Source organism: Triplophysa rosa, linkage group LG6 (genome assembly GCF_024868665.1).
Source record: "Triplophysa rosa linkage group LG6, Trosa_1v2, whole genome shotgun sequence".
Classification (NCBI taxonomy): domain Eukaryota; kingdom Metazoa; phylum Chordata; class Actinopteri; order Cypriniformes; family Nemacheilidae; genus Triplophysa; species Triplophysa rosa.
In genome coordinates, this window is record NC_079895.1 from 13835923 (window position 1) to 13850520 (window position 14598).

The following is a 14598-nucleotide window of genomic DNA, read 5'->3' on the forward strand; positions in this document are numbered from 1 at the left end:
GACATCTTAGTCCAATGTCAGTCACCGTGGTGCTTCGAAAGGGAGGGGTGGAGTGCAAGTAGGTCTTGCTGCATTCTGCGGTGGACTCCTAACACGACCCACGTGATATCCAACCCGCCTACATGCAAGTGTGATGTCAGAAGCCACTCCCATATCACAAGATGCCACCATTTATGTGCATGGCTTCTGACGTCACTCTTAGATGTGGGCTGGGTTGGATGTCCGTCGCAGGCTGCAATGAAATGCCTCTTGTGGAGTGAGTCGTTGGTTGCAATCACTGCTAGATGGCACTAAATTTCATACACTGGACCATTAAGATAAAGTTATTCATAATCAACACTACATGATCACAGAGAGCTTTCCTTTAGATGTTTTGTTTTTACGGACAAGAAGCAATGTGGACCTTTATGCCTAACATGACCTCAAACCGCCCGGGACTAATAACTAATCAATTTGGATGTCATCCTGATGCAATGTACAGGAATAATTCAAAACATATTCTAAGAAATTGCACCGTAAACCAACCGTCGCCGTAAATGTTGTTGCAATGTTGTGAATGTAGAATCCAGGTCGTGTCATTTTATCACATCTTCTTGTGATTTGACTGGAGGAAATCAGCAGGCACGCTCAGCAGCTGAAGCTTATCTGTCAGGGCTGCCTTACTGAGAGCTGCACCTGCTGTCTGAGCTTACCAGCAAGGCATAAAGCATGAATGAGAAACAGGCATGAGCAGTGGCACACAGATGTTCTTCTCCCCCAGGTGCCTGCTTCCTTTTTTTGGCCTTCCTCGCTTGGGAGGCACTTGATAGGATGTTGCATGTTGCTGTGATGGGTGGAAGACGAGAGGAAAGTCAGAATTTGTTTTCAAAGGGGACAGAGCCCAAAAAACCGAACGGACACATTTCCAGATGGTGTTCTCTGTTGATGTATTACCACAAATGCCAGCTTGATGGTAGAAGACAGTCAGAGCAATGTCATCCCGAAAGGTATGAAAAATGGATGGTGAAATATAGTTTTTCAAAGTTTGAGGTCTGAATCCCTAACCATCATATTATCATAATCATAAAAAAGTAGAGATGCACCGATTGCATTTTTCTTGGCCAATTCAGATTTCCGATTTTTTGTAAGTGTGACCTGCCGATTCCGATTTTTGCCGATTCCGATTTTGTTTTAAGAACTATAATTGAAAGCACATACAAACAAAAATCTACTTTTCTTAAATGAAAAAAATTTAAATTACAGGATCTTTTCACCTTAACAAAATAAAGTGCTCTGTGACTTGAAAAGGGTAGAAATAGCAGTTGAACATACAACTGAAAATAAATCCTGTATATAACAAACAGTCATTAAACTGACCTTCTTCTGAATATAACAGAAATGTACAATAACGTAATAATAGGTACAGTGGGTAATAACTGAATAACAAGGCACCTTTTCTTTGTTACCAACATATGCAAAATGCTATTACTTTAGCATTAATAGAAGGTTTTTCTTCACAAAGAGAAGCATCTCCACCTTGTCACCTGTTAATCGGTTTCTTCTTTCATCTACCACATGTCCAGCCAAGCTAAACAAGCACTCACTTTCAACACTTGTACATGGAGCAGAGGCAGAGATAAGCTCGGGTAGGTTGAGCCACTGCAGGGAAAAGATCTTTGTTGATCCTCCAGTAGGCCAAAGCATTTTCGCTTCTGCTGATGGGCAACTCGGAGAGGTAGCTCTGTACCTGCACAGAGGAGGGGCTGGCCAGCAGCTGCTCCACCTCAGCATTCTCCTTCAGTATTTCATCATGTACTGAAAGTAGTAGACTACATGGCTTTTTGGCTGCAGGTACTTCTGTGACTAGATCAGGTTGTGCAGAAGCTTCTCCTGCAGGTTCATCAAGTGCCTGTTCGGTCTTCTCCAGAATTGTCAAAAGCGCCTGTTTTTGTGTCTGCCCTTTTCTCCAAAAGCTGTAATGACATCTGCGGCTGTTGCTGTCAAGGAGCTAATTTCCTTTGTGAGTTCCTCGAAAGGTGCGAGCAACGTCAGGACGTTTTAAATAAGCCCCCACTGATGCGCGTTGTGTGTGGCCGGACCGGCTCGGAGCGCTAGCATTAGGGTCTTCCCATGAGGGGGTCTTCCCATGAGGGCCGCTTCCGCAGCGGCTGCTGACGGGGTGGTGGTCTCCTCTTCGAAGTCTTCTTCCGAGGGGCCGCCTGAGTGGGGGATGCCGGAGGGCGTCGAAGAGGACCAGGGCTGCTGGCAAGCAGACGGTGCATGGGAAGGGCGGCCGAGTTGCGGTGGGGGAGGATATGCTTGATCGCCTCTGTCTGCTTCTTTACTGTCGAGAACTGCTGCTCGACAGTATCACTGAACAGCCCCCCCCCTTGCGAGATGGGTGCGTCAAGAAAGCGGACTTTTTCGGCTTCACTCATCTGTGCAAGGTTCAGCCAGAGGTGTCTCTCCTGGACCACAAGTGTGGACATCGCCCGACCCAGGGCCCGCGCAGTCACCTTGGTCACCAGTAGAGCAAGGTCGGTGGTGATGCGGAGTTCCTGCATAAGCGCTGGGTCGGTCTTACCCACGTGGAGCTCTCTCAATGCCTTGGCCTGCAGGATGGCCATAGGGTGGAGAGAGGAGGCAACTTGGCCCGCAGCAGTGTAAGCTCTCGACACCAGAGATGTCGAAAACCTACATGCTTTGGATGGGAGTCTAGGTCGAGCCCCCCAGGTGGCCGCCGTCGGCACACTCCGCCTGGGGGACATCAACGTATCCTCTAGCTGCCCCACCATCGAGGGAAGAAAGGGCGACGGAACTAGTTTGACGTGCACATGCCGAAAGGGGGCGTTCCAGGTCTTACTGAGTTCCTCGTGCACTTCCGGGAAACACGGCACTGGGGGCGAGCATGGCTAGGTGCCGCACTCAAACCCGAGGTACCATGTATCCAGCCGCGAGCGTTGGGAGAGGCAGTGCGGTTCACTGCAACCCAATGCCCACGGTGGCCCGGGAAAAGCATGGCTGACATTTCGACGTGAGCTTCTTCCTGGGCTCGACCCCCCGAGGGAAAGAGCTCCGAGGAATCGTCGCTATGCCAGTAAGTGACCCTACAATGCTGCAAGGGACATCTCATCATCATCATCATCATCATGCACCATTTCCGAATAGGTGGTTGAGGAACAAGACGGTGGGACCGTCTCTTGGGGAACGGTCAGACGAGCGAGACGAGGTGCGAACGGTCCGCGAGCCAGTGGTTGACGGATTAACGCTCACAGTAATCCTCATATCACCCTCACTGCTTGCCGTAGCGGACGGCAGGGCCATAGCCACTGCTGTCACGGAAAGGGAAGCAGACGAGGTAGTGGCTGAGTCCCGAGGGAACACAGCCACCCGTGAATGCAACGTCTGAATCGTCATCCGACCACAGTGCGGGCAGGACGTGTCCACAAAGGCTGCCCCAGTGTGCTGGAAACCCAACACTTGAGGCAGACATCGTGTCCTTCCCCCTACTCAATCAGTGTGTTGCACCCACGAGAACAGCGGGACATGCCACGCTGGAGAAATTAGCTCTTTTAGAGAAAAAACTCTAAAACACTTCTGGAACTGCCGAGACGCCCAAGGGAAGTCGCTGCAGGAAGGGACAGTCTGCTGCACCACGTCGTAAGATTCCAGCAGTAATTCAGCGTAGAGTTTGAAGTCTCGAAGTCAATCATGGCTCCGAAGAACAAAAGGTGAATGAATGCAGCACGCCGTCTCCCCTTTATACCCAGATATCTGGGGGCTGAGTTCGACATGCAAATTTCATTCGCCAATTTCATTGGCCTTTTCTAAACTAGTCAGAAGTTGATAGGTTCTCAAGATGAACCCCATCTGTTGGTTCGACACAATGTCGAGAGACAGACAGAAAGGGAATTATAGTTACCCCCCCTGCCCACACTTGGCCCACCTTTCATCTCATATCTGGAGCCGGGCCTGGCTTGTCTCTAAATTTTGCCTCTGCCTCGGTGCTTATCATAAATACACAAGAATGTGTCTTTATTTGCACTGTAATAGTTTCCTCTTTCAGTCTGCGCTGTTCATAAGATGGCATGTAATGCAGCACTGTACGAAACTGTAATGGAGTTATGATGTCTCGGCATCCATTGTGAAAGAGCTCGGTTATTTATGCTGCGCGTGAGGCTCGCAGAGGAGAGGCAAAGCACATTTAATTTCTCTCTAGATCACAAAGACAAATTCTATTTACAACTCCCAGACAGGGACATGAAGAGAGACAGAGAGAGAAGGGAAGGAGGCAGGGCGAGTGATGGAAGGTTTTAATAGGTCATTCTGACAAACCTCATTAAAAGCTTTTGTGCGAGGCCAGGGGAAACCCTGTTCAAAATGGTCAGTGTTTACCATTTTACAGGTTTATTTTTTCTCTCGTCAAGAAGTTAAGATGATGTATCAGTCAGCTGAAAATAGACCTGGCATTTCAAAATGAGCTAACAGTAAACAATATATGACAATACACTCTTGGAAAATGCAGATATATACGCAAGTTATTGGATGATAAAAAAATTAAATATTTATATCCTTATGGCATAAAAAACGTTATAAGGGTAATAGTGAAGAAATGTCAGTAAAGAGAGGCAAGCTGAATGAAATTACATGCTTCACTAGAGCGTGAACATGCAGCGTTGAGTATGTTATCTCATCTTCAGACATTATACAAAAGCATACTGTATTCAGGTCAAGTCAAACCTATTGGAAAGGTGAACGTATCCTACAATAGTTGTTGCATTAAACTTAGATTAAAAAGCTGCATATTCTAAAGTATACAGGGTGTGACAAGCAGAGTGGGACGAGGGCCGTGAGGGAACGGCACGAGGCCGGTCACGAGCGTCAGCTGCGTGTTGCACCGGTCTCGCATCTCTCACGGAGGAGCTCCAGAAGCATAAAAGGAGGAGCGACAACAGTGAAGGATGAGAGAGAGCCAGGCCTGGATTTTATGTTATGTTTTATTATGTTTTTGTGGCCGGCAGTCGACCGTGAGGGAGCTGTCGGCACTTTACTTTCGTTTTGGTTGTTTGTTTATTTTATTAAAAGTTTGTTGAACGTTCGACCGGTTCCCGCCTCCTTCTTCCCGTTTATAGGAACATTGTTACACAGGGGTATAAAAGGAAATATACAGAAGTACAACAGCAGATAAACTGGAAACATGAAAATGCAGTGTAAAAGAATTCACTAAAAACTTCAAAAGATGGCTTAATTATTAAGTTAAATCAAATTTACTTTGCAAGTCATTTGAATTTAAAATATATAAATATGATTTAAAAAAAATGTATGGTATTTCATATAATCATTTCATTATTTCATAAATTATGTGAAATACTAGATTTTGTTCTCAGATAAATATAATTAAATTTCAGTAAAGAGACACTAAATGACATTTGTGTATGCTTTTGTATACAGTTATATTTTGGTGTGCAAAAAGTTTATTTAACAGTAGCAGTTTATTTTCTATCTAGCTGCCTGTACAGTATATTTATAAAAAACATGAATATTTATTGCTGGATATGATGTGTTTTTATGAGAACATCTTAAAATGTACAAAATTTAAATAAACAGAAATTGATTGACCTTCATCGACTCTCTGAGGAGAAAACAAAAGACATTCCTTGTTACTTGGGCATAATTAACAGCGATCGACCGCGCCTCCTCTTTTCTCTGCTGTGATGCAGTGATGGTTGTCCACTGAGGCAACAAAAAACATTACGACACGACCAGTGAGTGCCAGGAACTCTAAGTGACATATATGAGTTATAAGTTGAAAGTGACATATATGAAATGAAACCTTCTACATAATATTGGCAGATGTAATTTGGATAGCAATGTATTTCTCTGCTGTATTGACCTTATGTCACTGTCAATCACTGCACTGGCAAGTGAAAGAGACAAGGTAAAGATGCGACGACAAGACAGAACTATTTGTGCCAGCTGTTTGTACCATAACAAGAGTAAATTGTGAGACAGATATCCAAAGTTTATAAGGAACTTTCACTATTTCTGACCATTTTAAGTTAAAAGCCAATCAAATTTGAAATAATAATGAATGAGTTTAAACGCAAGAGAGAGGAGAGCAACTGATTTGAGATTCCAATCACAATTTAAAGAGCATTTAGCGGGGGTGATGGAAAGCACTTATAAAAATGCATCTAACGCTCAGCAGCAGGAAAATCTCTGGCTAACATTCAATATTAGGTCTTTGAGACATACTAAGCCACATTAAAGCCCTGATTTACTGAGATACCAAATAAAGGGTCATAATTTGCTTGCGTAATCTACAAATTGCGCTTGCATTTCGTAGGTGTGTTTTAAACATTTTACTAAGAATAATCACGCAAATAGCATATGCCTGGTACTGTAGGTTAAACAAACCCACTCATGTAGAAATATTACCAGATATGTTATTGCATAGCACATTCAGTGTTCTCACTAAATGTCCAGGGTTTATAACATGTTAATTATATGTATCAATATGAATTAATTCAGTTAACTATACAAAAATATTCCTATGTCATGTTTGGTCAGTTCTCAAAGCCTCAATGACACTTTGATGCAAAGTGCATTTATAATACTGATAAATCAGTTGTGTGCGCTGCTTAATATATTTGTGACTCAGTCTACGAGAACCATGCAAATCTCAAAATTGTATTATGAGATAATGAACATCAAAGTTTGATTTCAATCTTTTACATGCCCAATATTAAAGATATCCAGGTAAATATAAAAAATAAAGACATTATATTTTCACTAAATGTTCTTTCCATTGTGTAGAATCATTTTATGTAGAAAATAGTAAATCACAAAAAAATTACATTAGCTGGGTTTTCACATTTGCAATCCTATACTACTTTTTTGCACGTTTGTAGCATGCCTCAAATTCAATTTTCAAGAAAGCCATGTTGCTGTTTTGAGAAATGCAGTCCTCAAAGGGATTGTTCACCCAAAAATGAAAATTTTGTCATCATTTACTCACCCTCTTGTCATTTTAAACCTGTATGACTTTCTTCACAGAACACAAAAAAAGATATTTTGAAGAATGTTGGTAACCGAACAGCGACGGCATCCAATGACTTGCACTGGTTTTATGTCCTTACAATAAAAGTGGATGAGTGCTGGAAGAAAGAAAGTCATACAGGATTAATATGACAAGAGGGTGAGTAAATGATGACAGAATTATTGGGTGAACTATCACTTTAAGGATGAGGTAACATGCTATTTCATGCATTCTGACTTCTTTACACTGGCTTCTCAAGCTTAACACGGTCAACTTGTCAAAAAACGAGTTGAACCTATGACGTAGTATTTCTGTGCTCGATTCACTCCGCCAGGGTTCGCACAGGTTTTGGAAAGTTTTTTTTCGAACAAGGGTTCTTAGTCCCTTATTGGACAATCCTCCCAGAAAAGCACACCCACGCGTATGGGATCAGATTCCCGCCACAACTATTGTGGTCATGGTTTGAAAAATAATAAGCGTAAATAAAAAAATAAAAGCAAGTGAAAAATAATAGCGCAAAAAACTGAAAAACAAATGCAAAAAAAATTTGAATAACAAACAACGCGGTCACGGATCGAAAAGTAATAAGCGTGAATCAAAAATGTAAACACGTTTAAAATTATATTGCACAAAACTGAAACATGAATTCAACATTTTCCAAATCACAAACAAAATCAGGTTTCCCGCTCATATTTTTTTTGTGTGCTTACGGTCTTTTCCCCTTTGCTCTCGTTTCCACGTTCTGCGCTCGCGTTTCCAAATGTTGCGGTTAGAGTTTCATGTAAATTAGGTCGGGCTCAGGGCGGGCTTCAGCGTCACCATTGGTCTACTAGTTCTAGATTGACAGCTGCTCCTCTAGCCAATCCGTCGAAGGGGGAGGTGACGTCGTGTCGTGGCAGGCGTGTGAAGATGGATAATCAGCATCAGCAGGCAAATGCCGGACAATCTCAGGTAATTAGCTTTTAATGATTTATTAGTGGGTGAAAGGTGTTATGTTTGCTTTGTGAATTATGCCCGTTTTGAGGATTTCGGTCTAGGTACAAATAATTAATTGATTTAATTGTATATTCACAGGCAGTGTCAAGGCTGCTTGTAGAGAGACTCTTGTCACGACTACAGGAGGCTATGCAGCGCTTGCCTCTAGACCTAGATTATTTATATTTTATTTGCACAAATGATTTTGTTTTGATCACTTCACATACAAGTCGTGAACATGTACCTCAAGAGGTAATGCAATGTCTATCAAACCTGTGTTCTGTTCTTTTAAATCACCTGGACACAAGATGTACCTCTTCAGTTGTTGTGAATGAAATTGCTGGACCAACTGGACCTCCCAAAACCATGGTATCTGAGCAGCACCTCAGACGATTGATTGAAATTGGTCTGACTGTACCTTGCATTTCAAAACTGCTTGGCACGTCAACACGAACCATAGAACGCAGAATGCAAGAGTTTGGCATAACAGTGAGAGGAACATACAGTCAATTGACTGACGAAGAGTTAGACAATCTTGTGGTTGCAATCAAAACAACATCACCACACTCAGGCTACAGAATGATGAGAGGACACTTGAAAGCTCTTGGTCATCGAGTCCAGTGGAGCAGAGTCTGCGACTCTATGAATAGAGTTGATTCAGCTGGAATCCTTGCTAGAATGTCACAACTTGGACATGTTGTGAGAAGATCATATTCAGTTCAGGCCCCTCTGTCCCTCATGCATTTGGACACCAACCACAAGCTGATCAGGTAGGTTAAATTATTTTAGTAGTCACTTATTGTACAGCAAGATATCTTATGTTATTAAAGGTGCCTGTGTGCATAAGATGTTTTCTTTTTATATTCAGATATGGCTTAGTAATATTTGGGGGCATAGATGGCTACTCAAGAAAGGTTAGAGGTGGATCTCTTTGTGTGCGTGCGTGTGTGCGCGATACAATTATGGAATAATTGTGTAAGATGCCAATAACTTCACTAAATTATTTTATCAGGTCATGTATCTGGGGGCTGCAACCAACAACAAAGCAGAGACTGCTCTAGGTTTCTTCCTCGAGGCAGTAGAAAAGCATGGAGTTCCTTCACGGTGTGTCTGTCTGTCTGTCTTTCTACCTTCCTACCTACCTACCTACACAGACAGACTGACTGACTGACTGACTGGTCTTAAAACCCTCACCAAGCATTTAAAATGGCTTCAAACGTCAAGATATTACATTTAATTTACTTTCTGGCCAGGCTTTCTCAAGCCAACATCATAGGATGTTTTGTCAAATCTTACTATGTAATGTTAATGTTAAATTTACTGTCTTAATATGTAGGGTAAGAGCAGACCAAGGTGTAGAAAATGTGGACATTGCAAGGTGGATGTTCACTGTTCAGGGCTGTGGCAGGGGAAGTTTCATTTCGGGGAAGAGCGTTCATAATCAAAGGTAATTTCTTGTTACTTTAGTGTAGGTAATTCATTTGTTCAAGTTTTTGAATTGTAAGTGACTAAGAAATAAGGTAGTTTTGTCTCTTACGTTTAGGGTAGAACGGCTGTGGAAAGATGTGTGGATGTCCGTTTCAATCTTGTATTATGATGTTCTACATAATTTGGAAGAGAGCGGCTCTCTTGACCCATCAAACACCATTCACCTCTTCTGTGCACATTATGTTTTTGTTCCCCGCCTCCAAAGAGACCTAGATACTTTCACTGATGCATGGAATGACCATTCCATCCGAACAGAGCAAAATCTTTCCCCCAATCAGCTGTGGGAAATAGGACTTGCACAGAATCCAGTCAATGGTTCATGTGACATGGAGGTATGATTGTAATGAATAAAAAAAAAAGCACAATATATGTTTTGTCTTTACTGTTCACTTATTAGTATTTTCGTTTTCTTTTTTAAACCAGGACCTCAACATTTTGGTGCAAGATGGCATTTACCCACTGGAGGAGCAAAACACCGGAGTAGTGGTCCCTCAGGTGGAGTGTCTGCTCTCGGAGTATGAAATGGCTCGACTCAGGACAACCATTAATCCGGTCTCACAGTCTAGAGACTTTGGCCAAGATATTTACTTATCAGTGTTAAATTTTGTGCAGCAGCTTCTTGAATAACAATCTTTTGAGCTCAAAACATCAGACTGTAAATTGTTAAAAAATCCTATAAAGTTTGTGTCATTTAACTATTGTAAAGTTGATCAGTGCTTACCAAAGAGATTAAACAAAGAATTTAATTATTTTTTGTTACCTTAAAACACCTTTGGCATGAAAATAAAACAAAAGCAATGACTTTTAAAGGTTTTTTATTATTGTAATTTACATTGTCAAACCTATAAATCAAGGTTCTCTTGGAAAACATGTAACTTATAAATGAAATGCAACATCAGTACCTTAAAACAGATATAAAATCAGTTAAGGCAAGCTCTGCAACAGAGCGGCTTGATTTGAACAATTTGAACTGCAAATGCAAGTTACATATCTTAAATCAGATATAAACTACAGAAACAGCACTAACTTTTAAAACATTTCACTATAGAAAATTCAACAAGTATCTTAATGTAGATAGAAAAGTACTGCAGACCTCCAACGGGTTGAGATAGGAAATGTTAAACTGTAAGAAATCAACTCAAATCCAGCACTACATGATATTCAAACCCTGCTAAATGTTCCCCCTGATTTTATGGCTTGTAAAATGATGCATTTAAAGTCTTCATATGTTGTCATGTGTGCTACTGGAAAAGTTACTGTATTAGTGCAAGCGCTCACTATTGGGTAGCATATGGTGTGCTGTGGCATTCTGACTTTACAGTCATGATCAAATTTAAAAACTATCTGAAAAGCCTTCTGTTCCGAAAGCAGTAGTGGCTTATGTCCCTGGCCTGTAATCCACTGCATGACTCTAGGGACAGTGAGGTAGGATGATGGCTCAGTTTCTACTTCTGCTGCATCTTCAGCGCACACTATAATTTTGTGTAAAGAAAAAAATTAAGAAAAAATACAAGTGTTACCGCAACAAAGGACTGAGAGACTCTGGGTTTTATAGCAGTTTATATCTTATTTTCTTAAAGTCTCTTTTTCTCTATCCCAATTCAGTATCCCATTTTTGATGAAGAAAGTCATATCTTTAAATTTTGAGAAAACCATCCCATTAAGATTAATAATGAAGTATAATACAATGCAAAGCCCACCTCCACATTCAATTTCTTGAAGGAAGTCCTGAAAGTAGTTTATGATTTTGCTCTCTACCGAAGCCCTTGAAGTTCCTCTCTCACTCATTTCAGGAGCAACATTGCTGAGAATATAGTCTGCATCTGGCTGGAAAAAGAACAAATTGTCAGTAGAACAACAAATTGGTGTTTAGTTCAAAAAACAATGTTGTTACAAACATTAAACTTACTGTACAATCCTCCCCAGGAACAAACAGACTCTTGCAAAGACTTGGATGGTCCTTAACTATGTCCAGCAATCCATACAGCTGGAGCCCTTTACGCAAGTCTCCAAGCATTGGTGTAACTTGAAATGCTGCATGAAGAACAATTGCTCTTGTGGAGAAAAAGAAAAGTAACAAATTTAATAATAACAATAATAAAAGCTGTAAATCAAGTAATACAGCATAAGTTTGTTTCAAGTTGTAAGTTAGGCAATTAAGGTTAACAAGTTAAATTTAATTTGACAATGTAACATTGAACAGTCTTTCAAATTCTGTCTTTCATAAAACTCTGCTTAAAAAGTATTTTCCATATTTACCGAATTATGGCATCTTTTTGTTCTATGTTGAGTGCTCCTGTGTATCCACAGCTGATAATTTCATCTGTGAATTCAGTCAGATCAGTTGCCTCTTCAACCTAAAGAAAAACATTCAGTGACAACAGGATGCCAAATTAACTCTATGTTATTACTTTGTGGTAATATGCAAACCAACAATGCGATATACTGCTGGTAACTATTAGACAGTATTCAGAGTGAAGTTACCTTTGCGATCAATAGGGAGTATTCAACATCATCTACATCATCCTTGCAAATTCTGGTGACATCAACTTCCCCAGTGGTGAGGTAAGAGTAGCACCACTCTCTCATAAAACATGGGGCTGGGCCACCTTGAGCTAGGCTGACAGCGAAGATCTCTCCAGCAGTCCTATTATTCAAAAGTGAGGTTTTAAAAAGCACTCAGTCATTGCCATTACACATGTAATTTAAGAATTTAGCTAGAACATCACAAACCTGAAGAGACCATTGTCAAGGTCACTGTTGGAGTACTGTGGACTCTTTGCTTTCTGACCCAAGAAGAGGCGTTTTTCAATGCCACTGATCATTTCTTTGAGTAACATTGAGAAAAAGCAGTGTGTGAATTACACAGATAAATGTGAAATCTTTTTGTAACAGCTTTTCCACTTTTATTATACTTAATAACTTGCCTGTAAGAAACTCCTTTCGTAAAGCACCAGAGTCAACTCCAGCTTCACCAATAAAGGTTATCTTTAGCTGGTTGGCTGGATTTCCTTTTTTCTGTCTTTGCCACTGCTTGAGCCCCCTCTCTAGGAGATTGTCCCGTGAAACACAAATGCGGAAGTGATTCTCTGCATTTACTCGGCCAGCAAGCAGCTCCAGAAGATCTTCAAGGCTGTGGCAGGAGATAATGAGATGGTGAACACCAATCACCAAACACCAATTTTTTTTGACTCTTTTACCATTTACCAAAATTTTACCACAATACTTGTCGACAGCTTGAATTGCCTGTTGTATCGTCAGCAATACAAGAATCATCATTGTGCATAAAAGAGCTGTGATCTGGACTCTTCACTGTAATGTGGAGAGAACCGTGATTTGTGGGGTTGATTTAAAACATATTGGTTTCCAAGAACAATGTTTCCCAAAGTTTGTGTTACTCACATAGATTTTCTTCTCCACACAGGCTGGCATGTAGTTCTAGACTGTCCACAGGAAACATCAGCTGACATATTGGGCATGGTAAAACAGACTACAAACAAAAAAATGTTAAATGATATAATAGCACCATGGATTAGAGAAAAATTTGATAAGGGCTGTAGAATTTTAATGCCACATTGCCTCAGATGGAAAATTTTCTTGTTTCATCTCATCCAAACTGTTTTCTGAGACGAACTGAACTTCTGTCTGCTCCAAAAACAGAAATTTACCAAAAACTGTATCATACAAAGTACTTCATCATAAGTATGTGATTAGCTACCTGCTGAGTGCTGACATAAACATACACTAAAATCATTTGTTATCCTTTTGAAGGTCTGTACACACAATAATCAATATATTGTAAAATCTAAATGGAATGTTAAATTGATAAAAATTAAACAATTAGTAAAAACATGAGCCAAAACCCACCATGAAATCATTAAATAATTAGACAGCATTAATCCATTACCTCTTCATTTGAAGATGTTGAATCATTTGACTTGCAAACCTGAATGTGGAGAGCCAGCACTTGCAGGGGCATGCTTTTGTTGCATATTTGGCAAGTTGCCTTTGGCATTTTAGTAAATTCTCTGACATCATTAGGGAGAGGATTAAGGTCCAGTTCCTCTTGTAGAGGAACTACATAAAGCATTGTCTTTCCAGATGCAGAGGCAGATTTAAATTGGGATCCAGTGTATCCTTCTGAGTCTGGAGGAATAACGTTTATCCGTCTTGTACCGCACCCCCCTATAATCAAAGATCAAATTAACATGACAAATGTTTTTATAACACAAAACATACTGACTCAAGTGGTAATAAAGAAAATATAAAGTCACCATTAGCCTTATAAAGCATCCATCCTCCACTCAAACACTCCATTTTCGGGAATGCTTCATACAACGTGCTGGAAAAATATTGTAAAATGCAGAGAAACTCACAAATTTTGAATATTTGTTTCTATTACCTGTACTTATGATTGTACTATACATTTATATTTTCCAGTTGTACAAAAAGACAAATACACTACCATACCTCTGAATGCATCATGTCCATTGCAATTGAGATAGTCCTTTTGCCAAGCCCTGCTTGAACAAGCTTGAGTTCGTGTGCAGGTGAAGGGGTAGTCTCAGAATTTGTATCTAAAAGATATACATTTAAATCATAAGGTTTAAATGCTTTTGCAGTCTTGGTATGTGTTCTGGATGCTACATTTATTCTTTTTTTCCCCCTGATTGCATGTCTCCGGAACATGCTAGGAAAGGCCCTACAAGGAAAAGAAAAAAACAATAATTTATATTTGTTTGCAACATAAAATTAATGTTTGTAGGTATATAGTAATAAAATGTGTTTATGTTTAACTAAGTTTGTTTAACTACATAAAAATGTCAACTTTAATAGTGTAGGGGTTTGACTATGTAAATGACAGAGTGCCTGCAAATTAAAGCTTTGAACTATTAGATTGGGTATCCATGCACTGTATGGCCAGCAACATGCACCTGGCCATGTCCTGATCAATGGTGGTATTTGTCTGTCTTCCTTGTACCGCTGTCTGCTGCCCCTGACCCTGCACTTGAACTTGTGGAAGTGGTGTTACAGGACTCTGATTAAGAGTCTGTGTTAGCACAGAGATGAGGCTCTGTGCTGCACTAAGCACATCCGGGTACTCGGTCTGCTAACAC

The 14598-nt window shown here is 40.6% G+C and overlaps 1 protein-coding gene across 3 annotated transcripts; it reads right to left on the reverse strand.

Annotated features, from left to right (window-relative positions):
- Window positions 1-10293: 10293 nt before the first annotated feature.
- LOC130556217 (uncharacterized) lies at window positions 10294-14577 on the reverse strand. Of its 3 annotated transcripts, none has more exons than XM_057337019.1 (14): window positions 14416-14577; window positions 13952-14183; window positions 13756-13823; window positions 13389-13666; window positions 13061-13126; window positions 12884-12971; window positions 12700-12793; window positions 12409-12614; window positions 12215-12308; window positions 11966-12128; window positions 11741-11838; window positions 11391-11535; window positions 11182-11308; window positions 10294-10953 (listed from the first exon to the last, which is right to left on the reverse strand). In XM_057337019.1, the coding sequence occupies exons 3-14, from the start codon at window positions 13796-13798 to the stop codon at window positions 10643-10645; spliced, it is 1713 nt and encodes a 570-aa protein (XP_057193002.1). In that variant the 5' UTR covers window positions 13799-13823; window positions 13952-14183; window positions 14416-14577; the 3' UTR covers window positions 10294-10642. The 3 variants fall into 3 exon arrangements, with proteins under 3 accessions (XP_057193002.1, XP_057193001.1, XP_057193003.1); XM_057337018.1 differs by having other exon boundaries at window positions 11391-11538; window positions 14416-14576; XM_057337020.1 differs by lacking the exon at window positions 11182-11308 and having other exon boundaries at window positions 10804-10953; window positions 11391-11538.
- Window positions 14578-14598: the final 21 nt, after the last annotated feature.